The sequence below is a fragment of the Lampetra fluviatilis genome, chromosome 3 (genome assembly GCF_964198595.1).
Source record: "Lampetra fluviatilis chromosome 3, kcLamFluv1.1, whole genome shotgun sequence".
In the NCBI taxonomy this organism is placed as follows: Eukaryota; Metazoa; Chordata; class Hyperoartia; order Petromyzontiformes; family Petromyzontidae; genus Lampetra; species Lampetra fluviatilis.
The window spans coordinates 31,047,681-31,073,465 of NC_136277.1; the positions used below are offsets into that span (position 1 = coordinate 31,047,681).

Below are 25,785 nucleotides of genomic sequence, written 5' to 3' on the forward strand. Positions count from 1 at the left end.
AGCGGTGACGTCATCTGGCCAAGACGTTCGCGCTCTCCACATTGGTCGACGGAAAAAGCCGAAAAGGGCCCCGACCCCGCGTGACGTCACGGCCGCTCCGCGCACCCATTGGCAGGGAGCAGGGCCGAACCCTGTTAACCCCGCCCCTTAACGCCCCCCCCCCTCGACCATTCCCCCTCTTTCCCCCGCCCCTCCACCTTCATCCACCTCCGCTTAAGCAGCCCGCGACACCCCCTTCTGTTTCCATTCCTCCCCACCCCCCCCGGTGACGTCATGTCACACGTTCGGCACGCCGGGGCCTTTTGCTGGTCATGTCCCGATGACGTCACGGAGCAGCGTGTAACGTCATGGTTTAAAGAGAAAAGCGGGGTGCGGCGGTCTGGCGGACGGGGGGGGGGCTGTCCTAAGTGTAAGTGTGTCTCCGTGATTGGTCGAACTCCCACTCCCCCAGTGTGTAACGTCACGAGCGAGGCGGAGTGCTGCTATTGGTCGAAACAACCATCGAATCTTGACCAATCAGCGCGGCGCTAGGGCTATTTATAGTCGGGGGGGGGGAGTGGTTGACCCCGGTGACCCCTTCCCCACCCACCGTGTTGTGGTCGTTAAGGGTGACAGTGGCTACTCGTCGGCTGCTTTGTGTATCGTGCGTGTAAACTACATCGTATCATTATTTTTAGATCATTGCAAGCCACCTCCCGCCGCCGCGGGACACTGGCGGTCCCTGGTGGCCTTTAGTGCGGCCTCCCCGACAATACACAAATGGTGAAAACACCCGCCCCATCATCATCATCGTCATGATCTTGCTGCCCCAATGGTTTCAGATGTGACGCGGGCCAGCTCACACTCTCTGATGATGCCTCCTCATACCTGTGAACCCCTTGTACCAGTGCCGATATGATTACAGACCAATTAGGACCTTATTGGTCACCCCGTGCCCTTACAAATCTCAACGTTCACACTACAAAGCCCCGTCACACAAACAACGTTGCCCGTATCGAAACGGCTGTACGCCGTGTTGGACCCGAAATGCTCAATTTCCCTGTACAAGAATACGGGTTAAACCGTACGGGTTGACGAGTGTGATGTCTTATCGGCTAAAGTGGCCGTCCCACCACCATCCCGAAGAGCCACCGGCCTGGTTTTTACGTGGTGTACAAAAACAATGGCACAAATGCATCCTCTGGAATGGTGTCGCGTCCTCGAATCGGAGTACTGTACAATCGAGGACTGGGGCTGGTGGGTTGAATGGTTACGGTTACGTAGGTAAAATTATAATAATAAAATAATATTTATAAGACATGAAAATAACTCAATTTAATTGAGTTATTTTCATTTTTTATTTTATTTATTTTTCACCTACGTGACTTTACCGAAAAAACCTAAGAGTATGAATCCTTGCAGTCACGGAAGCTTCAAATCTAGAATGGTTACGGATAATAGCTTAACCCAACCCCCTTCACGTTGTCACTGCGAAGAGCTTTATTGCTCATCGGATTCCTGCAGTATAAATAAGTAGTCAGATTTACCCAGGGGATTTGCGGGTAAAAAGGGACTCTTGGTTCCGGTTTCCTTACCCCTTTTGGCATTTGAAGTGAACAATTCACGTAAAACTTTTACCATAAAAGTCTGTGTCCAGTGATTTCTGAGGGTACTTATTGAGTACGGCAAGAGGCGGTAACAATACAATACTGAATTTCGATTTAAAGCTTTCGTGACTGCAGGGATTCCTATTCTTGGTTCTTTCGGTAAAGTCACGTAGAAAGGAAATAATAAAATAATAAAAACAAAACATTAAATTCTCTGTTCTTCACCTGAGGACGGCTGCTTGCGTTGTGGCCGAAACGTCGTGAGAATTTTGTTATGTTATATTTTCATTATTTTATTATTTCCCTTCTACGTGACTTTACCGAAAGAACCAAGAATATGAATACAGTACTGTCTCGTCAAGGTGAGTTAATCAGTTCCTTTTAATGAAACAACGGGGATTAAAAAAAAAAGTCACTGCCAAAGTTAAATAATATGGTTAATTACAATTATCGAATATTGTGCTAGAACGGGTTCTTAAAATGCTGATGCTCAAAATGCAATTCCTACGTAACGTAACACAGACATTCACTCACCTAGATTGTTGGAATGCGTAACATACATTGAAAATGTGCATGGATAAAACGTGATTTAAAAAAACACAAACTTAAGAATACGGCCTTGACATAGTATGTTCCAATTGAGCAACGAAAGAATGACGCGACACGACCGGATACCATTCTCTTCGGAACTTGCAATGAATAAAGTCAGCATTGTCAGACTTGTAATCCCAACATTGTCCTAAACACACAATTTACTTGGGTCTACATTTCCCTCACGGCATTGGGAATTTTTTTCACGGATTTTTTTTTCATTGGGGGGTGGTGGTGGTTGGTGGTGGTGTGGAGAAGGGGATTTAAAAAAAAGTTTAAACTGAAAGGTTATTTATAACCATAAACATGTGTTGTTCATGGCTTTTTTCTTGTCAAGATAATGAGATCGCCTACTGTGAGCTCTGCCTGATAGGTGGGGGGGCTCCAACGGAGTCAGTTTTCTAGACATCTTCTCGTGAAGGGAATGGCTTAAATAAAATGTGCAAAACCCCGCTAGCAAATTCAGCTAATTATGACGACTTAATAATACTTTGCGCCAATTTTTCGGAACATCTTGAGGACATCTAAGAACAATTAGATCCTATCCCATCCGTGATTTGTAATCAAATTCATCTATTTGTGTAAAATTATAGTTGATAGGTTCCACATTTACAGCAGAAAAGCGAAGAGATGAGTATAGCGCATTCGTTCTTTCCATTAGATAATTTAAATCAATCAACAGAAGTAAATACATATTTAATTTGATAAAATACTCATATCTCGCGTGCAGTTTTGTTATTCCTCCATTGAAGGAGCGCAGACAATAGTGGTTCACTATATGGTCCATAGTTTGGGTTGCAAGGCCACAGTCACACTACTGTGGCTTGTCTTTAATATCCATTTATGAAGGAGATGTGTGCATTGGCCTGTTGATTAGATGTTGACTACCTCGCCTGGTATGCAGGAGGTCATGGGCTCGATTCCGACTTATCGTTTGTGGCCAGGTCGCTTCTGAAAAAGAGCTATAAATAAGAATTTTTTTTAAATTTTTATTTAAAGCTTTCGTGACTGCAGGGATTCATATTCTTGGTTCTTTCGGTAAAGTCACGTAGAAGGGAAACAATATTTTTTTTATTTTTTTTATTATTTTATTGTTTCCTTCTACGCGACTTTACCGAAAGAACCAATAATATAATTTTGTTTTAGTTTAGTTCATGGGTACACCAGTGTCTCCGATGAATATCAAAGCCAGGGAGATGTTAACTACCTTGCCTGGTACGCAGGAGGTCGTGGGTTCGATCCCGACCCCGACGCCTGTATATTTGGAGTTTGCGTGTCTCTCTCACTGTGGACACGTGGATTTTTCCCCAGGTCCTCTGGGTTTTTTCACCAAATTTATAAACATGCGTTTAGAGTATTCCACTTCGTTGAGCTATCACACCTGTGGCCAGGTCGCTTCTGAAAAAGGCCGATATAGCTTAGTGGGCCTTACCTGGTGAAATAAAAAATAATACTTTAGTTAATAGGTATACCGGTGTCTCTTAGGTACACCAGTGTCGCTTATATGGTGCACATATAAGCGGGTGATAGAGTGCTCTAATAAAACGGTGTCAACCAAAAAGTGTGAGCTCTGCCTGATAGGTGGGGGGGCTCCAACGGAGTCAGTTTTCTAGACATCTTCTCGTGAAGGGAATGGCTTAAATAAAATGTGCAAAACCCCGCTAGCAAATTCAGCTAATTATGACGACTTAATAATACTTTGCGCCAATTTTTCGGAACATCTTGAGGACATCTAAGAACAATTAGATCCTATCCCATCCGTGATTTGTAATCAAATTCATCTATTTGTGTAAAATTATAGTTGATAGGTTCCACATTTACAGCAGAAAAGCGAAGAGATGAGTATAGCGCATTCGTTCTTTCCATTAGATAATTTAAATCAATCAACAGAAGTAAATACATATTTAATTTGATAAAATACTCATATCTCGCGTGCAGTTTTGTTATTCCTCCATTGAAGGAGCGCAGACAATAGTGGTTCACTATATGGTCCATAGTTTGGGTTGCAAGGCCACAGTCACACTACTGTGGCTTGTCTTTAATATCCATTTATGAAGGAGATGTGTGCATTGGCCTGTTGATTAGATGTTGACTACCTCGCCTGGTATGCAGGAGGTCATGGGCTCGATTCCGACTTATCGTTTGTGGCCAGGTCGCTTCTGAAAAAGAGCTATAAATAAGAATTTTTTTTAAATTTTTATTTAAAGCTTTCGTGACTGCAGGGATTCATATTCTTGGTTCTTTCGGTAAAGTCACGTAGAAGGGAAACAATATTTTTTTTATTTTTTTTATTATTTTATTGTTTCCTTCTACGCGACTTTACCGAAAGAACCAATAATATAATTTTGTTTTAGTTTAGTTCATGGGTACACCAGTGTCTCCGATGAATATCAAAGCCAGGGAGATGTTAACTACCTTGCCTGGTACGCAGGAGGTCGTGGGTTCGATCCCGACCCCGACGCCTGTATATTTGGAGTTTGCGTGTCTCTCTCACTGTGGACACGTGGATTTTTCCCCAGGTCCTCTGGGTTTTTTCACCAAATTTATAAACATGCGTTTAGAGTATTCCACTTCGTTGAGCTATCACACCTGTGGCCAGGTCGCTTCTGAAAAAGGCCGATATAGCTTAGTGGGCCTTACCTGGTGAAATAAAAAATAATACTTTAGTTAATAGGTATACCGGTGTCTCTTAGGTACACCAGTGTCGCTTATATGGTGCACATATAAGCGGGTGATAGAGTGCTCTAATAAAACGGTGTCAACCAAAAAGTGATGTTTCACTTTTGTTCCCAGATGTGACTCAACCCAAAGCTGGTCGGCAACGTCGCCTTGGGGCAATGCCCAGGCTTTGTGGCCAGAATGCTTTGAGAACCAAGACAGAGGCTTTACGCTCAAATTACCGCTTTTGTTTTGAAGAACCCATTATCATGTAGAACTTACTAATGATTTAACTGTTTTATAAACTTTTTTTGTTCCATTCTCTCTCAAATGATCGAGGGGGCAATTACATTACCTTAATAATACGTTCTTAAATCGCCAGAACGCTGACAACTCGAGGAAACTTTGCACACGCCATGACAGAACGCACACGGGGAGCAAACGGTCGGTTTTCTGTTTCGTTTTAATTGAGAAATATTTGTGTCGCAATGCTCAAAGCACATTTTCTGCAAGCACAGCGCACATTGCAGACACACGCGCATCCAACACACCCACACGCCAACCAAAAAGAATGGGGTGCCCTAATTTATTTAATGGAGAGATTCAAAAACCAAACGACATAATCTTTAGTGGGTCGTTTCAGCCTCGTAAGGGTAATTGCTCATTAAAATTTGCACGGTATAATTACAGGTTACTGTGTAGTTTCTTCTCCACTTTTTGAAATAAAAATATGGACACAATGACTCAGAGCCTGTGCCAAAGGCCAATTTAAGTGCTACAGTAGTCGTAATAACGTACAATGCAATTGCTAAACGGAATGATTTCAGAAAGCTATATATTGTTTAAGTTACAAAAGTTTTTAATTCTCGGGAGAATTATATGCATTTCAATAAATTACATTGTCCACATCATGCACCGCACACACACACACAATGCAAATGATTTACTTTCCTCTAATCTATGCCTTAAATTGTGCTAAGAGTCAAGTAGACAGATTAAAGTGTCCCATTGCAGTCGCTTAATCTTACTTAGCTGTCAAGCTATATATTTGGCGTAAGCAGCGTTACCAACCAAAGCATCATCTTGAAGTACAGGTAATGTATAATGTTAGTGTACAAATTACAGCACTGTCTTGGTTAGGAGTGAAACAATCCACCAATCCTTCCGGCAATTTACGCGAATTGTCATCATGATCCGCGAATCAAGTATCAATTTTTTTTGTTTTCATATGAAGGTGAATGGTATAGCACCGCTAGTGGCTGCAGGGGGAAATGTGAATTGGCCACAAGATAGTCGAATTTTGTCGATGGCAATATCTTCAGGAGATAAATGCCAATGTCGAGGTCAGACAGCCACGAGAGGGTTTCATGAGAGAGTTCGTGTCGTTATTCCTCCATTGAAGGAGCGCAGACTACAATGGTTTTAGCTTCTGTTAATGCCTTGACTTCAGCGAAAAAAAGTGAATTGTCAAGATTTTGCTTGCTTTCCAACATTCCTTCGGTTTGCTGACAAAAAACAGCCCCCAAATCAATTGGCATGTTTACCAACGTGCCAACTTGATGTGGATGGCTCTGTGTGGTGATGGAGGGTTATATTTATCAATCTGACATTATACCTACATGATCTAGCCCACAATAAACTAAAAACGGATCTCAAAACATCTCCAATTCTTATGCACGCGATTCGACGCGTGGCAACTAAGTGCGAAATAATTGATATTGGCCGACATCAAAAAGGTGCATCGTTCCACTCCTAGCAGTTATCAATAACAGCGACAATGACAACATTAAAAAACAACGATGGTAATGAAATCCTCATACAGAAGCAGTCCAGTCGATGGAAGCATCTCGTTAGGGTTGAACCGAGTACACACGCGTGGAGTAACACTATGCCAGGGACATTCACGCTTCGTGTCGTATCTCTTTCGAGATGGCATTTTAGAAACTGCGAGGCTTGAGGGGTGCTGGTGGTGGTGGAATCTTCCTCCTGTCAAAGGGCTTCTCCTGAATGTCTCCACCACTACCCCCCCCCCAACCCAAAATTGGAGATTTCAAGTACAGAATTTACAATTAGAAAGAACTCGCGTCCCCCATACTGTAACATCACCTCCACCCCGCCAACCCCCCCCCCCATCCAAAAAAAACTATATACAACGTGACAGTTTTGGAAACGAGATATTTCTATGCTAACCCACATTTGCAGCAGTTAAATATGTTGACGCACGCCTTCCCCCGTATCAGCGTTGCAAGAGTTATATTACAAAACGAATTAATACAGTCGGTCAGTGGAGAAGCAGGATTCGCATGGGCCCTGGTGCAAGGAATTAAATGTGTGGGGCCCTATATCAAATCTCTCTCCCCTCTCCCCTCCGTCATAGACTGGCCCCTGGTGCCCTGGTGCAGTTGCACCACCTGCACGTTCAATAGCCACTTCCACTGAGATGTACGGCAACGGAAGCTGCGGTATAAATACTAATGCACGATGGCGACACCGCCGCCGCCATACAAAGACTCGACTTGAAAACGGGGTGAGCTCGACAATTTGAACATCTTGTTCCTGCCCCACCACCTCTTAGAAGCACGCATTCACAAAATATGATCAAGCAAAGCACGCAAAGGAAGAATCCGAGTGGTGAATACGACGGCCATGAGTGAGAGCGAGAGAGCGCTAGCACCACGGTCAGGCTGTCCCCAACAAGCCGGGGACACTTGAGTTGGCTCCCTTCTCTCGTGAACCGGCCACCGACCGGACGCAGTCGCCTGGGCAACAGGCTCAATCCGGCCGCAATCTTGAGCTCCGATCGCTAAACCCCCGCGGATCCAGTCGGGACGAAGAGCCCGCGCTCGGCTGTCAATCCGGCGTAATCCGCGGTCTCTCTCGTCGTGGTCTCTCGGTTGTGCTATCGTCGTGCGGGTGCCACGGCGACAAGATGTTAGCTACCTCACCTGGTATACAGGAGATCGTGGGTTCGATCCCGACCCTGATGCCTGTATATTTGGAGTTTGCGTGTCTCTCTCACTGTGGACACGTGGATTTTTCCCCAGGTCCTCTGGGTTTTTTCACCAAATTTATAAACATGCGTTTAGAGTATTCCACTTCGTTGAGCTATCACACCTGTGGCCAGGTCGCTTCTGAAAAAGGCCGATATAGCTTAGTGGGCCTTACCTGGTGAAATAAAAAATAATACTTTAGTTAATAGGTATACCGGTGTCTCTTAGGTACACCAGTGTCGCTTATATGGTGCACATATAAGCGGGTGATAGAGTGCTCTAATAAAACGGTGTCAACCAAAAAGTGTGAGCTCTGCCTGATAGGTGGGGGGGCTCCAACGGAGTCAGTTTTCTAGACATCTTCTCGTGAAGGGAATGGCTTAAATAAAATGTGCAAAACCCCGCTAGCAAATTCAGCTAATTATGACGACTTAATAATACTTTGCGCCAATTTTTCGGAACATCTTGAGGACATCTAAGAACAATTAGATCCTATCCCATCCGTGATTTGTAATCAAATTCATCTATTTGTGTAAAATTATAGTTGATAGGTTCCACATTTACAGCAGAAAAGCGAAGAGATGAGTATAGCGCATTCGTTCTTTCCATTAGATAATTTAAATCAATCAACAGAAGTAAATACATATTTAATTTGATAAAATACTCATATCTCGCGTGCAGTTTTGTTATTCCTCCATTGAAGGAGCGCAGACAATAGTGGTTCACTATATGGTCCATAGTTTGGGTTGCAAGGCCACAGTCACACTACTGTGGCTTGTCTTTAATATCCATTTATGAAGGAGATGTGTGCATTGGCCTGTTGATTAGATGTTGACTACCTCGCCTGGTATGCAGGAGGTCATGGGCTCGATTCCGACTTATCGTTTGTGGCCAGGTCGCTTCTGAAAAAGAGCTATAAATAAGAATTTTTTTTAAATTTTTATTTAAAGCTTTCGTGACTGCAGGGATTCATATTCTTGGTTCTTTCGGTAAAGTCACGTAGAAGGGAAACAATATTTTTTTTATTTTTTTTATTATTTTATTGTTTCCTTCTACGCGACTTTACCGAAAGAACCAATAATATAATTTTGTTTTAGTTTAGTTCATGGGTACACCAGTGTCTCCGATGAATATCAAAGCCAGGGAGATGTTAACTACCTTGCCTGGTACGCAGGAGGTCGTGGGTTCGATCCCGACCCCGACGCCTGTATATTTGGAGTTTGCGTGTCTCTCTCACTGTGGACACGTGGATTTTTCCCCAGGTCCTCTGGGTTTTTTCACCAAATTTATAAACATGCGTTTAGAGTATTCCACTTCGTTGAGCTATCACACCTGTGGCCAGGTCGCTTCTGAAAAAGGCCGATATAGCTTAGTGGGCCTTACCTGGTGAAATAAAAAATAATACTTTAGTTAATAGGTATACCGGTGTCTCTTAGGTACACCAGTGTCGCTTATATGGTGCACATATAAGCGGGTGATAGAGTGCTCTAATAAAACGGTGTCAACCAAAAAGTGATGTTTCACTTTTGTTCCCAGATGTGACTCAACCCAAAGCTGGTCGGCAACGTCGCCTTGGGGCAATGCCCAGGCTTTGTGGCCAGAATGCTTTGAGAACCAAGACAGAGGCTTTACGCTCAAATTACCGCTTTTGTTTTGAAGAACCCATTATCATGTAGAACTTACTAATGATTTAACTGTTTTATAAACTTTTTTTGTTCCATTCTCTCTCAAATGATCGAGGGGGCAATTACATTACCTTAATAATACGTTCTTAAATCGCCAGAACGCTGACAACTCGAGGAAACTTTGCACACGCCATGACAGAACGCACACGGGGAGCAAACGGTCGGTTTTCTGTTTCGTTTTAATTGAGAAATATTTGTGTCGCAATGCTCAAAGCACATTTTCTGCAAGCACAGCGCACATTGCAGACACACGCGCATCCAACACACCCACACGCCAACCAAAAAGAATGGGGTGCCCTAATTTATTTAATGGAGAGATTCAAAAACCAAACGACATAATCTTTAGTGGGTCGTTTCAGCCTCGTAAGGGTAATTGCTCATTAAAATTTGCACGGTATAATTACAGGTTACTGTGTAGTTTCTTCTCCACTTTTTGAAATAAAAATATGGACACAATGACTCAGAGCCTGTGCCAAAGGCCAATTTAAGTGCTACAGTAGTCGTAATAACGTACAATGCAATTGCTAAACGGAATGATTTCAGAAAGCTATATATTGTTTAAGTTACAAAAGTTTTTAATTCTCGGGAGAATTATATGCATTTCAATAAATTACATTGTCCACATCATGCACCGCACACACACACACAATGCAAATGATTTACTTTCCTCTAATCTATGCCTTAAATTGTGCTAAGAGTCAAGTAGACAGATTAAAGTGTCCCATTGCAGTCGCTTAATCTTACTTAGCTGTCAAGCTATATATTTGGCGTAAGCAGCGTTACCAACCAAAGCATCATCTTGAAGTACAGGTAATGTATAATGTTAGTGTACAAATTACAGCACTGTCTTGGTTAGGAGTGAAACAATCCACCAATCCTTCCGGCAATTTACGCGAATTGTCATCATGATCCGCGAATCAAGTATCAATTTTTTTTGTTTTCATATGAAGGTGAATGGTATAGCACCGCTAGTGGCTGCAGGGGGAAATGTGAATTGGCCACAAGATAGTCGAATTTTGTCGATGGCAATATCTTCAGGAGATAAATGCCAATGTCGAGGTCAGACAGCCACGAGAGGGTTTCATGAGAGAGTTCGTGTCGTTATTCCTCCATTGAAGGAGCGCAGACTACAATGGTTTTAGCTTCTGTTAATGCCTTGACTTCAGCGAAAAAAAGTGAATTGTCAAGATTTTGCTTGCTTTCCAACATTCCTTCGGTTTGCTGACAAAAAACAGCCCCCAAATCAATTGGCATGTTTACCAACGTGCCAACTTGATGTGGATGGCTCTGTGTGGTGATGGAGGGTTATATTTATCAATCTGACATTATACCTACATGATCTAGCCCACAATAAACTAAAAACGGATCTCAAAACATCTCCAATTCTTATGCACGCGATTCGACGCGTGGCAACTAAGTGCGAAATAATTGATATTGGCCGACATCAAAAAGGTGCATCGTTCCACTCCTAGCAGTTATCAATAACAGCGACAATGACAACATTAAAAAACAACGATGGTAATGAAATCCTCATACAGAAGCAGTCCAGTCGATGGAAGCATCTCGTTAGGGTTGAACCGAGTACACACGCGTGGAGTAACACTATGCCAGGGACATTCACGCTTCGTGTCGTATCTCTTTCGAGATGGCATTTTAGAAACTGCGAGGCTTGAGGGGTGCTGGTGGTGGTGGAATCTTCCTCCTGTCAAAGGGCTTCTCCTGAATGTCTCCACCACTACCCCCCCCCCCAACCCAAAATTGGAGATTTCAAGTACAGAATTTACAATTAGAAAGAACTCGCGTCCCCCATACTGTAACATCACCTCCACCCCGCCAACCCCCCCCCCCCCATCCAAAAAAAACTATATACAACGTGACAGTTTTGGAAACGAGATATTTCTATGCTAACCCACATTTGCAGCAGTTAAATATGTTGACGCACGCCTTCCCCCGTATCAGCGTTGCAAGAGTTATATTACAAAACGAATTAATACAGTCGGTCAGTGGAGAAGCAGGATTCGCATGGGCCCTGGTGCAAGGAATTAAATGTGTGGGGCCCTATATCAAATCTCTCTCCCCTCTCCCCTCCGTCATAGACTGGCCCCTGGTGCCCTGGTGCAGTTGCACCACCTGCACGTTCAATAGCCACTTCCACTGAGATGTACGGCAACGGAAGCTGCGGTATAAATACTAATGCACGATGGCGACACCGCCGCCGCCATACAAAGACTCGACTTGAAAACGGGGTGAGCTCGACAATTTGAACATCTTGTTCCTGCCCCACCACCTCTTAGAAGCACGCATTCACAAAATATGATCAAGCAAAGCACGCAAAGGAAGAATCCGAGTGGTGAATACGACGGCCATGAGTGAGAGCGAGAGAGCGCTAGCACCACGGTCAGGCTGTCCCCAACAAGCCGGGGACACTTGAGTTGGCTCCCTTCTCTCGTGAACCGGCCACCGACCGGACGCAGTCGCCTGGGCAACAGGCTCAATCCGGCCGCAATCTTGAGCTCCGATCGCTAAACCCCCGCGGATCCAGTCGGGACGAAGAGCCCGCGCTCGGCTGTCAATCCGGCGTAATCCGCGGTCTCTCTCGTCGTGGTCTCTCGGTTGTGCTATCGTCGTGCGGGTGCCACGGCGACAAGATGTTAGCTACCTCACCTGGTATACAGGAGATCGTGGGTTCGATCCCGACCCTGATGCCTGTATATTTGGAGTTTGTGTGTCTCTCTCCTCGTGGTCGCGTGGATTTTTCTCCTGGTTCTCTGGTTTTACCCTCCACATTTAGAATCAACATGTGCTTAGAGCTAATCCACATGATGAGCCACTTTGTTATCATTTGTGGCCATGTCGCTTCTAAAAAAGAGCTACACAGCTCAGTGCGCCTTACCCGGTAAAAGAGGTGTAGTTTTAGTGTGCGTGTCCAGTTCGTTTTGTCGAATCCACCGCTGGACGAGAGGATTCTCCGCATGCCATGGCTGGCTTATAGGGGTTGTTTGAGCATACTTTACTATGCCCATCAGTGCGGGATAATGAAGGTGGGGGAGCAGGGCTTAATTTTTTTTCATGCAATATTTACTGGGCACCCCTCCCCCCCACCGCTGCCCCCCCAAACCCTGCCCCCTATGAGAGTGGAGAAAAGGGCTGGGGGGGGGGGAGGGGGTGGGGAATTATTTTCTGGAGCTCAGCCACCAGACAGGTCTGGCTGACATTAAGCCCTGGGAAGGACCATAGACGTGGGAAAATAGTACAGTACAACAATGTACTTTCCTGAACTGACATCTTTTGAACTCTTCTTAGTTCCGAGATGTGATGAGATCGGGCGGTCATTCTGGGTGATTTTTTTCAGAGACTCAATAAGCTATCACCTGGCTAATGTGAAGGTTTTGACCGACCGAGTGATGTTTAAATATCATTATCCCGACGTCGCAAAAGATGACCGATAGTTAAATATTGCGTTCAACTTTTCTGAATCGAATATGAACAATGAAACCGAAGTTTAACGCAATGCTGCAGGTTTTTTCCGTCGTTGCTGTAACAGTAGGTTCTGTGCATCAGTGTCGTGTTAGCTCTACGCGTAAGCTCAACATATCTCTGCAACGAAACACCGTATATGTACACTGTTCAGAATTCACTTCAACGCACCACATTCCCTTTTAGCAGGGCTAAAATATCTCACTCGACACTATCCGGGTCGCTGGTAGACTGGAGTTCTTTGGCACGTGACTAAGTCGTCACAAGCGGTGAACCAGAAGACCCAGACGAAATGAAGCCCTGGCTCTTGTTTGGAAAACAACTCGCTCACCTGCTAGATACAATGCCAACATGCCCGGTCCTTGTTCTCATAACAACAAATCCCAACCTTACCCCAGGGTTTCGCGAATTCTACTCCTCGCGACCAACCGCACGCAGTCTGTCCGCATTCCCAGATTTAGCGATCTTCTCCATTCACTGTCAATTTAACTCGTTACGCATCGCACGTGTCCGATGATCAGTAGACACGGTTCCCTGTTGCTGTCGAGAGTGCCGCTTCAATCTCGGATGACGTGAATCAGAACCGGCGCTCCGCACATCAAGCGCGACACATCTACATGCGCATTTACCAATCAACGGGCGTGTGCAGTACGTAGCCACGTTGGTATCTGAATGACTGAACATCGGTAAAACGTGGACAGCGATACTTTGGTGGCTCGCGAGCACCAGCATCTGGGAAATCCCGCCCTTCGTTAATCCTAACTGCGCCGCTTCGTCCGCGTCCCAATTACGATCGCGATTCCACGGATCGCCACTCCTCGCAGGGAACACCTCGTCATCGCAAGTGCACGTAAAAACCCGCCGCCCGCGTGGGTCGCACGTTTGTCGCCGCTCTCCGTCCGCGCGCAGCAACAACAACCAAAAATCATCCGCGAAACGACGACGCCCTCAGCACTTCCACAAAATCGTACATTCACTCAGCCATCAGTGGCGTTTTGCCTTGGAGCTCGGCGTCGGGGACTGGGGGGGGGGTGTGTGGGAGGGGTCAGAGTTCAACTCGACAATGGCGTCCTTCACAGCGGCTCGGCGACGCTGTATGCCGTGGAGAACTTCCGAAGCACGGGCACGGACACGAGCTGGTGGATCTTGGCGTGGTGCTTGCTGCTCGCGAACTTCACCCAGTCCGGCCGGAAGCCGCCCTTGAAGCCCACGAGCACCATTTTGTCTGCGCGCAAAGGCAACGGGACGACGGACAGCGTTGGGTGTGTGAGGCTCGAACGACGATGGCCGTCATGCGAGCCACCCATTGACTGTGGGTGGTTATCGGTGGTCGGTTTGTACTCGAGTGACTCTTTGTTTCTCTCAGCTCTACATCTGTCGTCGCTGACAACCCCTCATCATTTGGGGATCTAGAAACTCGCCTCCTGCGAAGCGTGACCCTGAAGCCGATCGAAAGACGGCGAGGCCGCCGGTTACTGGCGGTGTTCGTGCATACACGTACAACGCGAACCGCCAACAGCCTACAATTGTTATCGCTACCGTCAACCATGATCAATCCACTGCTGGATGAATGGACTCCACAAGCCGCCGCCGTCACCTCTCACGGTCCTGTGCTGTCTCAATCCACCCGGCACATGCAATAATTTAATTTCTCCACCTCCGCGCTTGACGTATTCTGTAAATCTATGTTTGAAGTAAAATAAAAAAATAAATGGTGGTGGCTGGGGGCAAGTCTTTCCTGATGACTTGCCCCACGAAAAGTGGTACTCGCTGTTTTACAGTGCCTGGAGGGATGATGGGCCGAGTCAATTATGCGACTGGGACGATTAAGATGATGATTTGACGATAGAGAAAATTAAACATTACACCAGGAGGGGAAGCCTGTGGCCTGCAAACAGTGCTTGTGTTGGGATGTTCGCCGCGTGGCTGCACGTACCCAGGTATTTGGCTCCGGCTTCCACCCCGATGGTTGCGAGAGCCTTCTTCCACTTGCCGTCCTCCGTAACGAACTTCCCTTTGGAGGTCACCAGCACAACGGAGCTGCGGAGGAGAGCAAGAGGAAATGCGCGCCACGGTGGAGAGTTGTTAACTACCTCGCCAGGTATACAGGAGGTCGTGTGTTCGATCCCGACCGTGATGCCCGTATATATTTGGAGTTTGTACGTTCTCGCCATGGTCGCGTGGATTTTGGTCCGGGTCCTCCGGTTTTTCCCTCCACGTTTAGAATCAACATCACGCGTTTAGAGTATCTGGCTGCTATACATTTTCGCGTGATAAGCCACTTCGTTGAGCTATCGTTTGTGGTCAGGTTGCCTCTGAAAAAAGCTATATAGCTCAGTGAGCCTTATCTGGTAAAATAAAAAAAATAGTTTAGTTTTAGTTTGAATGTTCACACGGTGCACTGCGCGCGCTGAGGATCTGCTCCCGACATTCGGATTCTTTCGAATCAATCCGAAAATCAGGCCTAGTTATGACATTTCGTACAATCCGAAATATTTCTACATCAGTGGTCCGTTATCTGAACCGGTCATGGGCCCTTTCCCGAGGTCGACTCAGCCTCAGATAAGAATCTGGTGTGGTGCGAAAACGTCGGCAAAGGGTAAGCAAAGGCTGCGTGAGGCAGCCCACGCCACACTTATCGTTGCGTCATGCCAGCCTTGATGGCCGCTCGCTAACGACACTTTTCCCCGGCGGTCTACGTAAGCTACACGGGGGATCTTTGTGTTTGCGCGTGAGTGCGCGTCATCGGCGTACCCGTCCGGCACGTTGTGAGTGAGGTGGTACAGCAGGAAGGTTGGGATGGAGCGGAGCTGGGAGGCCTTGAAGACGCGGCGAGAGACAAGGGTGCCCGTTGAGCCATTGAGAGAGATCACCTGCAGACCATCCTCCAGCTGGTAGTATGCCTGGCCGTTTACCTGCACAGGGGACAACGTGGAAAGGGGTGAGGTGATGAAACGGCTTTCAGTCGTATGGACCTGAAAACTCAATTTCCCTGTACAAGAATACGGGATAAACCGTATGGCTTGACACGGTATGCGCTCAGCGGGAAATTTATTTTGTTACAATCGGTGAAAATGATTATGTCCAGCGCAGGTTTAAATTAAGTGCAGGATGAACAAAATTAGAACTCACGGTGGTGGTGGCATAGTTGTGCTTTGGGCTGGGATGCCACGAATTTGCAGACTCCACCTGGACCTCCACAAAGTTGCCCGGCCAGCTCTGCACGATGAACAATCAGGGAAACAAATAAATGTAAATGAAATGAAAGTATTTTAGTATTTTACCAGGTAAGGCCCATTTTAAATACATAAAACGCATGACGCTGATTCTAAATGTGGAGGGAAAAACCGGAGGACTTGGAGAAAAATTCAGGCGTCAGAGTTCAGATCGAACCCACAACCACCTGCATACCAGGCAAGGGAGTTAACATCTCGCTAACGTGGTGCTCACTCATATCATCCATCATCATGAATGATCACAATCACAAATCATTCTCCTTAGGGGTGTAACGACATCACGGTGTCATTACACCCCTAAGGACAATTAATTGAGATTCTTAATCTCATGTTACAAGCATCAAATCGTGTTTTCATGATCGCAGGGTGTCACGTGAATCCATTACAAACACCGATGAAAAAAACCATCGACTCTTACATGTGTGATTCGAATATGATTGAGATTACTGATTTAAATGATTAATCGTGAAAAAAGATTGTTCCGCTCCTACCTCCCCAAACGTGAAGGGCGGTTGTTTCATTTGCTCGTGCATCCATCGAGTTACAATAAATCCACAAATGCCTGCGTGACACTCCGCATTCGCTCGCGGCCCCATCAAACTCACTACGCCGACTTCACGTGAATACGCGAGTCCAACAAGGCTACAAACCGGTGTTCCATTAACCGAGCCTCCTCGAAGGAGGCGAATGAACAAACGACCGAACGGGCGAGCGTTTGTGCACGCACTGGCTGAGTCTACCTAGGGGAGGCCCGGGACCGGTTCAGATAATCGTCACCGGTGTTAGCCGTGAGCAGGAATCGAACTCGGGTTGCCGGGATCGTAGCGCAGCGTGCTAACCGCCACACTGCCTGGCACATGCACGCACGCGCACACACGCACAATGCACGCGCGTGGACTCACATTGGCGTAGATGCTGGGCCGCCGCTTGGGCATGGGGACGTCCACCGTGGGGGGCTCGGCGTACTTGGGGTAGGCCCTGGCGCGACAGTCCGCCGCCGCGGCGCCGGCGCCGGCGGGAAGGCTCGCCTTCACCTTGACGCGCTCGCAGCCGCGGGTCGAGCAGAACGCGTCGCCCTCCCGCGGGGCCTGCGCCTGCAGCCGCAGGAACAGCAGCCTGCGGGAACGAGCGCGAGCGATAATCGGCGCTTTCATTCCCGCTCGGGTTTTTAATCTGTGAGAAGCCGAACCCGGCCTGCGGTTGCTACGTTCACCGCAAAGGGAATTCGGCGAAAGGGGACACTGGATGAGCCTGATGAAATCTCCATCCATGCACCCGTTGTCCGTACATCCATCAGTACGTCCGTACATCTGTTCGTCTGTCTATCTGCCCATCAATCCATGCCCCCACCTGTTTGCGGTGAGCTCACGCAGTATTGCCGTCGAAAAAGTAAAAGACTGCTTGTCCGTGCGTGCGTGCATGCGTCTGTCCCGCACTCACCCAGTGTCCTCGTCGAAGAAGTAGAATCCAGTGGTGGAGGAGGAGGGTGAGGCGTGCGCGCCGCGGGGCGGGTGCTCGAGCCGCTGCAGCGAGGCGACGCGCGCCAGCGTGCCCGTGCGCTGCGTGGTGCGGCGCAGGCGGTCATGCACGTCCGTCAGGACACTGAACGTCGTGCCGCGTGGGTAGCAGAAGCCGATGCGCACCCAGTCGTTACTGCGGGCGCGCGCGCGGAGGCACGGAAAGCGCGGCAAGTCAGCGACGCACGCGCGACGTCACACGCGAGATTCTGTCAGTCAAGGTGAAGGTCGAGAGGTCATCGTGGACAACGCCGTTGATGTCGCCGCACCTCGCCTGTCACTTCCTTCCATAAGATCCCGTAGTTATTATAAGTCTCACGGTCTCATCATCATCATCATCGATCAAGGCGAAGGCTAAGGGTTTTGTTAAGCCTCATAACGTGTCGTCAGAGTAAACTTCCTGCACCAGCGCTGATGATTACACACCACTACAGGTAGGCATTTCATGCTGGGTCAATCTAGAGGAGGTTCAAGACCACACAAATTATGCTAGCAATGGCGGGCAATTGATATAAGGCCACCGGGTTCATAGATCTAACCGCTGCACAGCCGCTCCACATTTTCAGCAACACACGGACAAAGACGAAGATCCCCCATACAGCCTTATCAGACTGTTGGGGCAAGTGCTGTTAACGAGCACGTATGAAGGCCGGCACGGCACACAAGGGGGTGGCCGCCTTTGTCTCCCTCGTGGCGATGTTTGCACACTGCACCAGGTGCTCAAATGAGGCGACCTAGGGGAGGACCAGGATCGGGTCAAATCATCGTCCCCGGTATTGACAGCAGGAATCAACCCGGGTCGCCGGGTTCGTAGCGCCACGACTACCGAGTATGTTTGCCGTACATGCCGTAGTGGCCCACTAACTGACCCCAAGTGCCCCCCCCTCCCCCACTCACAGGTTGAAGTTGATGAGCCAGACGGTGAGCTCGTGGGGGGCGCGCGTGTCCCAGTGCGCCGTGTACCCCTTGGACAGCATGAGCACCGGCTGGTACTGCTGGTAGTGCAGCCCGCGGGCGAGTGCGCCCTCCAGCGTGAGCGCCTGCCCGGGGAACTCGTCCCGCACCAGCGACAGCCGCCCGTCCGAGGGGCTCCTCGCCTGGATGTAGACCTGCACCCGCCGGCGGTGGCACCGCGACGACGCGAAGGCACCGGCAGCAATTGAGCGTCACGGCGAGAATGACAGTGAGACGAACGCACGTCCTTGTCCGTCCGTCCGATTCCAGCTCACGAACAACATCAGCGGCAGCAGGCACAACGACGAGGAGAAAACTTGTTCGTGTGGATCAACGAGGAGGACCGAACGCGGCTCGATGGAGAAGGGAGGCAACGTGAAGCGAGTGTTCACACACGCGCGCGTGCACGCGTCTGCGTGTGTTTGTGTGGATTTGGGTATACTTGGGCGCCTGTACATGGGCGCTAGGTCGACTCAGCCTCAAATGAGTACCTGGTGCAGTGTGTAAACATCATCGTGAATGCGGGGAGAGGGCGGGCGGACGGGCAGGCGGGCGCGAGCGCGATCACCTGCGCGTATCTGGCGCTGCACACGGCCGCGCGCCACTCGGGCACGTCGACGCAGTCCGGGTGGCGCAGCAGTGCGTCGTCGTGCTTCACGAGGAAGGCGCCGGGGAAACCCGACACGGATCCGTCGCCGTCCCGGAACACGGTCGTCTTGTCGCCGTCCATGGACATGTCCCGGAACCAGGGCCCCGGCTCGCCAAAGAAGACGCGCGAATCCGCCTGGGTCCACGCACGATGCAAGGCGGGGGGGGAGGGGGGGGGGGGAGAGGAGGAGGGATCGTGAGATGTGGCGATCGTTATGGTGGAACGCGAGCCCCGGTACAGCGCGCTCGTAAACCGGGTGTCACAATTTTACGGAGGACAATCCCTACGCAACGGAACCATGGTAAAAGATGGGGAAAGGAGGTCCACGCTGCCCCAACAAAGTATGGGACATCACGTCGGGAGAGAAGATGAAACAAATGATAATAATACAAAAATAATGTTAACTTGTAACGCTGGTGCCGCCGCCACCTGCACTGGATTGAGAGGACGACTCAGGGGTGCGAGGAGGAACCGCAGACGAGCGGGAAGGCAGCATCCACGCAGTGAGCTGGCGCTACCAATAATTGTCCAAGGTCTGCGGTCCTCTATCTATTAAGATGTTATCACCTCGGTCGGCTACGCATGGTGCGAAAGAAGTTCGACATATATCCATAACGTCCTCATCTTCATCACCATTATTGTAACTAGACATCATCATAATCATGACGATGACCCCCCCCCCCCCAACCACCCCCTTCCCGCGTCGCGTCGTCGCGTCTCTGCTCACGGGCACGTCCTGGAAGACGATGCCGGAGAGGTTGTTGTTGGGGCAGCTCTGCCACGCGTTGTTCAGCCGGAAGCCGATGGCGCTCGCGTGCCGGTCGGCCAGCGCCGCAAACCGGCGGAAGGTCACGCGCTCCACCCGCAGCGGCCCGTCGTACACCTGCAGCCCGCGCACGGGGAACGTGCTGCCCACGCACGGCGGGGGGGAGGGGGGGGGGGACAACGAGGAACAACGTTTGACAACGGGGAACAATGGGGAACGGGGAATGGGGAACAATGGAGAATGGGGAACAACGGTGAACAATGGGGAACAATGGGGAACAACGAGGAATGGGGAACAATGGAGAACAATGGGGAACAACGGTGAACAATGGGGAACAATGGGGAACAACAGGGAATGGGGAACAATAGGGAACAACGGGGAACAACGGGGAAGGGGTGCGAGAGACACCTCCGATGAGCACGGTTGGCTACATCACGGTGCGAAATAAGTTCAACATACGCACATATATTACAACACAGTTCACGATTGGATGGCGCCGTGGAGCAATGGAGAGCGAATAGCTCAACAAAAGTGGCCTGTGCTGTGGAAATTCACAGCGGGAAAATATTCGAAAATAATCGAGACGCAGCAGCAACGAGATCCTCTCTGGCTGTGCGACTCCTACGACGATGAAGATTGCGGCGATGACGGACGGGCACCACGGCGGTCACGGGGAAGTCACTCACATGCCGCGGGGCAGCGTGCGCCCCCGGTGGTCCAGACTCCCCGGGCCCCAGAACTCGTCTCCTCCGCCGCCGCCGCGAGATCCCCGGTTGTGGCTCTCGCCCACGAACAACGAGTCCACCACCTCCTGCCTCGAGCCGTCGTCATCCGGGAACGTTCCCCCGCTGTGGCGGCACGCGGCAAACGCGAGCGGAACTTACACGTCGATGGACAGACGGGCGGGTAGGTGTGCAGGCAAGGCAGGCAGGTAAAGCAACACCTGTCATGCTTTTTGTTTTAACTGTGGATGAGAATTCAGTGCGAGCAGAAGTGTATTTGTTCTTTTCAAGGGAGATCTGTGTGTTGATATTACATCCAACGAAATATTTGATTGCATTCATCAAACGCGAGCGAAACTTGTACATCGATGGACAGACGGACGGGTCGGCGAGCAGGCAGGCAGGTATGTAAGGTACACCCGCCATGATCTTATTTCAACACTGGGTGAGAATCCAGTGAGACCAGAAGTCTCTCTTTTTCAAGGGAGATCTGGGTGATGATATTACATCCATCAAATTAGCAAATATGTCCCTGAGTCCGTGGCGTAGCCGTGGTTGGCATGGGCTCTGTGTGAGGAATTAAATGAGCCCCCTCCCCCCGTCCCCGTTCAATTTTTCCCTCCCCTCTTTGTACTCCGGCACCTGCCCCCCCACCGCCTCCCCCCACCGCCCCACCCACCGCCCCACCCGTAGAAGTTGAACCGAAGTGCAGCTGCACCGCCTGCGCACCCGATAGCCGTGCCACTAACAATCGCAAAATGTCAACGTTCCTCAATAACTCCGTGGCCTTAAAAAATAAATTATTTTTTATCATAGGCGTCGTTCCGGGCACTGACCCTTCTTCATGGTGCGCAGATGGAATGCACGGCACCCGTGCGCAAACGAAGCAACGCACAGAGTTAAAGCGAAAACAAAGCGGATACGCTAATGAGATAACGCGATACGATTTGCGTGAACATCGCATGTACGTGCGACCACATATCGACGCAAAATAATACGAGACGGTAAACTTAAAGAAATGCAAATATGTGAATGAATTTGGAATTTAAATAATAATCGCACGCAACATGTTTAGAATAAAAAATCTATGCCAACATTTCCAATTCGAATGAAACATTCAAATGTGCTGGCATTTGCCTACCTGGCAAGAGTGAGTCCGATGCCATTGTCTGCAAATCTGCAACGAGACAACACGGGGGGGGGGAGGAGTCTCAAAGGGGGGAGGAGTTTCAACATGGGGGCGGAGTCTCTAAGGGGGGGGGGGGAGAGTTTCATGGGTGGGGGGGAGAGTCTCAAGGGGGGGGGGGGCGGGAAAGTTTCAACATGGGGGGGGGGGGAGTCTCAAGGGGGGGGGGGGAGTTTCAACATGGGGGGGGCGGAGTCTCAAAGGGGGGGGGGGGGGGGGAGAGTTTCATGGGTGGGGAGGAGAGTCTCAAGGGGGGGAGGGATAGTCTCAACACGCTCCACCTGAACGAACTGAAAGCCCTGCACTAAACCGGCTGCCCGGCAAGATAACATCATCAGCAGCAGCAGCAGCAGCTGCTCGACGTCGAAAACAAAATCATCGCAACAATAGCCCCCCTTTGTTCGGCGAGGGAATGCCTCGGCGCGTCTGGGTTTTTTTGCACGAGGTTTCTTTCCTGGTGACGCGATCGGGAGCGAGCGAGGGTGGCGATTCTACGAGCGCGTAGCTTCAACGTTGGGAGGAAACTAGGAGGGCGTTCGGATGAAAAGAGCCAACGGCGCGCGAGGATGTTTACACGGCGAGCTCTGCACAAACGGATGGATTTGACGATCACCACGCTGTGCCGATAATATTGCCAACGACGGCGCTGTTCAATCACAAAGCACGCTTTTGGCGCTCCCTGACTGAAAGATGAATCGCCTGTGAAGATCGGTTTCATTATATCAACAATAATAATCATCCTGATTATTATTATTATTACGTAAGGTTATTATCTATACTAATACATTAATTACATGGACACCAGTTATGTGGATTTCAGTTAGCCAGGTTTCATACGTACAGGTCCCATTGACCAGGTCTACATCACCCAGGTCTCAGTTAACAACGTTTCACCCGTCCAGATCTCATTCATTCAGGCCTCAGTTACGCAGACGTCTGGTGACCAGGTCTCAGTAACGCAGGTTTCAGCCACCAGGTCTCCATCAGCCAGGTCTCATTCGTCCCGCTCTTTGTTTCAAAGGTTTTATTCATCCAGCTTTCAGTTACCCAGCTCTGAGCGACCAGACACCAGTTCTGCAGATACCAGTCTCCAAGGTCTCCGAGACTCAAGTGTCTTCTCTTATCCCAGGTCTCAACTCCTCCGGTTTCATTTGTGCAGGTGTCAGCTAACCCGGCTCTCGTTATACTAAAATCTCATTCGCCCACGGGCCTCTGTGTACGTGCGCATGCACGTTGAACTCCTTTCGCACCGTACGTAGCCAACCGTGCTAATCGGAGGTGCGGATTAGCACCTCCGCCGTCGCGTGCGAGTTCGTCTCACTCACTGGCAGTGGCGGAGCCACACGTCCCCGCCACGGAGCCAGGCCCCGTGCTCCTGGTTGCGGAAGGCCACGAAGCCCGTGATGAGGGCCGGCACCCGCGGCTTGAACGGATCGGCGTCCACGTGGGGGCCATAGCTGCGGCCCATCGCCAGAGACGGCAAAAAAAACGACAAACAAATGAAGTTTTTTGACGAACGCAAAAAAAACTGCCGCCGTGAAAACCTTCGACCCGAAGGTCTTCTCCACTCCTCGGCTGCGGACGATAATGACCTCCGACGAACGTAAACGACCTGACAGCGCGCTAACGACGCGGCGACGTTACGTTTGGCCCAATGGGTGTGGGAACGGAAAGCAGACGAGACGAAAATAATGCAAAAAAAATCGCGAAAACAATTGCAACGAGAGGGTTAAACAAAAAAAACCGAGACAAATAGATTAGATCTTAATCGAGTCGCAAATCAGGATTATCGACTCACTGTGCATAAGGGGGGGGGGGGGAAGGGGGAGCAGGGGTTGGGGGCGAACCAGAGTCGATATAAACACAAACGCTGGCTTTAGTTTGAGTTAGTTTATGTTTCAGCTGGATTGATTGGGCAATAGATTTTTCAGTCTTTTTGTTAATTGTATAGTACCCCTGGGGGAAACTTGCAAGTTGTACCGTATTGTAGCCATTAATCATGCCCCGCGTCCATTGGTTTGGCATTATTCATTTATATATTAAAAATATATAATTTTATGGATATACATGACAATTCTTACCAAGTTCTGAATGATTTGATCCGTACGCAATCGGTGTGCCCTTTTTATGAGATAACATTTCCCCTTCGCAAAAGAGATCTTTGTTTTCTTTCCAAGGGCTGCTACTCACTTGCCGAATATGACTTGTGCCGGAAATGAGATTCATCGGGATGGATTTAAACGGGAACGTTCCGCGGGAACGCGATTCGACATTGACCAAAAAAATCAGGCAAACGGCCACGCGCTAAATTGGCGCGCCTAATGCTTCGGTCACGAATCGTCGCAAGTTGCGTCCTGCTCTTTCCATCGCGCGTGCCGCGCAACGGGGTGATTTTTTTTCCCCCGTTTCAGAATGAGCCGAACGTGAGGGCAGAGTGACCTTTTTTTTTAACGTCTCGCCTCAGGCAATTTGCACTCATGCGTATCATTAATACGTTCAAGAGAGGGCCTTCTGGTGAAAATGATCAGGTTTATTCTTATTTAACAGGGCGAGGACTCCCAGGCTAATCCTCATTTGCATCAGTGCCCTGGGGGCATTAGTCTGCCAGTAAGGGGCGATGATCGCTATGTGAGTCATTTGTGGGTACATTTATTTTGTTGTTGTTGTTGCAAATTCGAACCGATATTCACATTGTCTGCTTTTTATTTTAATGTCGGAGGAACAGATGGAAGATTGCCAGAGGAAACCCATCCAGCACAGGAGTATAATATACAAATTCCAGACAGAAAAGTTCCAGGATCAGGAATCGAACTCGGACGGTTCTTGCCTCGAGGCGTCCCGCGTTGACGCTTACCGTGCGCTCACGAGAGACAGGTACGGCCGCTTGTCCCTCTCGCTGGCGTTCGTCGTCTTCACTCCGTGGTCCAGCATCATCCCGGCCTGCAGCACGCACGCAGGAACACAACGCACGCACGGTGCTGTCATACTGACATGCAAAGCATGCTGGGGCAGCGAAAGCGCAAAACAGGAAGGGACCGTTGTGCGTGTCGAGATGACGGCACCGCTCCTTTGTATTCATGCGCTCTGAGGAAGGGCCGTTGCCCGAAACGTCTGGTAAGGGGTGAATAATTGCGTCCTCTAATCATTCCACAATTGAAGCGACAAAATGGCCAGCGCTGGCTCGATAGAATCAAGCTGCAACACGTGAACGGCGTGGAGAGGGACGAGTACTTGGGTGTGTGCGCGTGTGTGAGCGCGTGTCGGCCGAGCCCATGGGATCGGTGCGACACGGCGGGCTGGAGCGAGAGGTTCTGACCCAGAGGGAGGGGGAGAAGGAGAGAGAGAGAGGAGGCAGATTGCATTTTAATTTTCTGAACGTTTCTCGCCGTCAGTTGCTTATTGCCAATTCATTTCGTTTCCTGCTGGAAACATCGAGGGGCGAGACGATGCCGCCCGTTGTACGCGACGTCCGATGTTTGTTTGGCTACTAATTATTATTCATCGCGGTCAGTTGACATTGGCAACGTGATCGCCGACTCGAGGCAGAAATGCCATCGTGTTTTCAGCAGGTCGGCAATCATTCATAGATTGAAATTACTTCGGGTGTTTACAATACGGACGCTGAATTGTGCTGATAAGAATCGATTGTCGTCTTCAAAATCCGTATTTATTTAAAATTACACGCTAGGCCACACACTTTCCTACAAGCCCATCAGCAGACAAATGTCCGTCGCATTGCTGGCAAAACTCATACGTGCACGCATTAAT

The 25,785-nt window shown here is 49.1% G+C and overlaps 1 protein-coding gene across 2 annotated transcripts in view; it reads right to left on the reverse strand.

The window, feature by feature from the left end:
* Window positions 1-11,355: 11,355 nt before the first annotated feature.
* The window catches only part of LOC144931001 (cell migration-inducing and hyaluronan-binding protein-like), an 89,951-nt gene continuing 75,521 nt past the window's right edge, over window positions 11,356-25,785 (reverse strand). For both annotated transcript variants that reach the window (XM_078854858.1, XM_078854859.1), the window contains exons 18-30: window positions 24,872-24,957; window positions 23,343-23,474; window positions 21,973-22,008; window positions 20,796-20,957; window positions 20,071-20,251; window positions 19,263-19,478; window positions 18,638-18,849; window positions 17,664-17,876; window positions 17,126-17,339; window positions 16,120-16,206; window positions 15,742-15,902; window positions 14,924-15,027; window positions 11,356-14,212 (exon numbers count right to left, since the gene is read on the reverse strand). In XM_078854858.1, the coding sequence (XP_078710984.1) occupies window positions 14,061-14,212; window positions 14,924-15,027; window positions 15,742-15,902; window positions 16,120-16,206; window positions 17,126-17,339; window positions 17,664-17,876; window positions 18,638-18,849; window positions 19,263-19,478; window positions 20,071-20,251; window positions 20,796-20,957; window positions 21,973-22,008; window positions 23,343-23,474; window positions 24,872-24,957 (1,956 nt within the window). In that variant the 3' untranslated portion in view covers window positions 11,356-14,060. The remainder of the gene's footprint in view (window positions 14,213-14,923; window positions 15,028-15,741; window positions 15,903-16,119; window positions 16,207-17,125; window positions 17,340-17,663; window positions 17,877-18,637; window positions 18,850-19,262; window positions 19,479-20,070; window positions 20,252-20,795; window positions 20,958-21,972; window positions 22,009-23,342; window positions 23,475-24,871; window positions 24,958-25,785) is intronic.